This window comes from Calidris pugnax, unplaced genomic scaffold (genome assembly GCF_001431845.1).
Source record: "Calidris pugnax isolate Ruff unplaced genomic scaffold, ASM143184v1 scaffold185, whole genome shotgun sequence".
Classification (NCBI taxonomy): Eukaryota; Metazoa; Chordata; class Aves; order Charadriiformes; family Scolopacidae; genus Calidris; species Calidris pugnax.
In genome coordinates this window covers 79,514-79,794 of record NW_015090903.1, presented here as the reverse complement: position 1 = coordinate 79,794, position 281 = coordinate 79,514, and the positions used below count along the sequence as shown (strand labels likewise).

Genomic DNA, 281 nt, shown 5'->3' with positions numbered 1-281 from the left:
CCACCCCCCCACACACACACGCACACCCCGTCCCGTCCCGCACACCTGGGCGAGAAGTCGCTCCACTTTCTCCTGCATCATCGCGTTCAGCTGCTCCAGGGAAAAGCCGGGCAGCGGGGCGACGGAGGAAGAGGAGGAGGAGGAGGAACCCCCTCGGGCCCCTTCGATGGCCGCCACCCTGGCTTGGAGGTCGCTGGTCCGTACCCCCAGGTAAAGGCAAGAGGCGGCGGCGGCCAGAGCCGAGAGGAGGGCGGCCAGAGCCGAACCGCACGGCCCGGCCC

The 281-nt window shown here is 70.5% G+C and overlaps 1 protein-coding gene across 1 annotated transcript in view; it reads right to left on the bottom strand.

The window, feature by feature from the left end:
* COL25A1 (collagen, type XXV, alpha 1) overlaps positions 1-244 on the bottom strand; it is a 333,672-nt gene extending 333,428 nt beyond the window's left edge. The window contains exon 1 of the mRNA XM_014948992.1: positions 46-244. Within this exon, the coding sequence (XP_014804478.1) occupies positions 46-81 (36 nt within the window). The 5' untranslated portion in view covers positions 82-244. The remainder of the gene's footprint in view (positions 1-45) is intronic.
* Between the last annotated feature and the right edge of the window lie 37 nt (positions 245-281).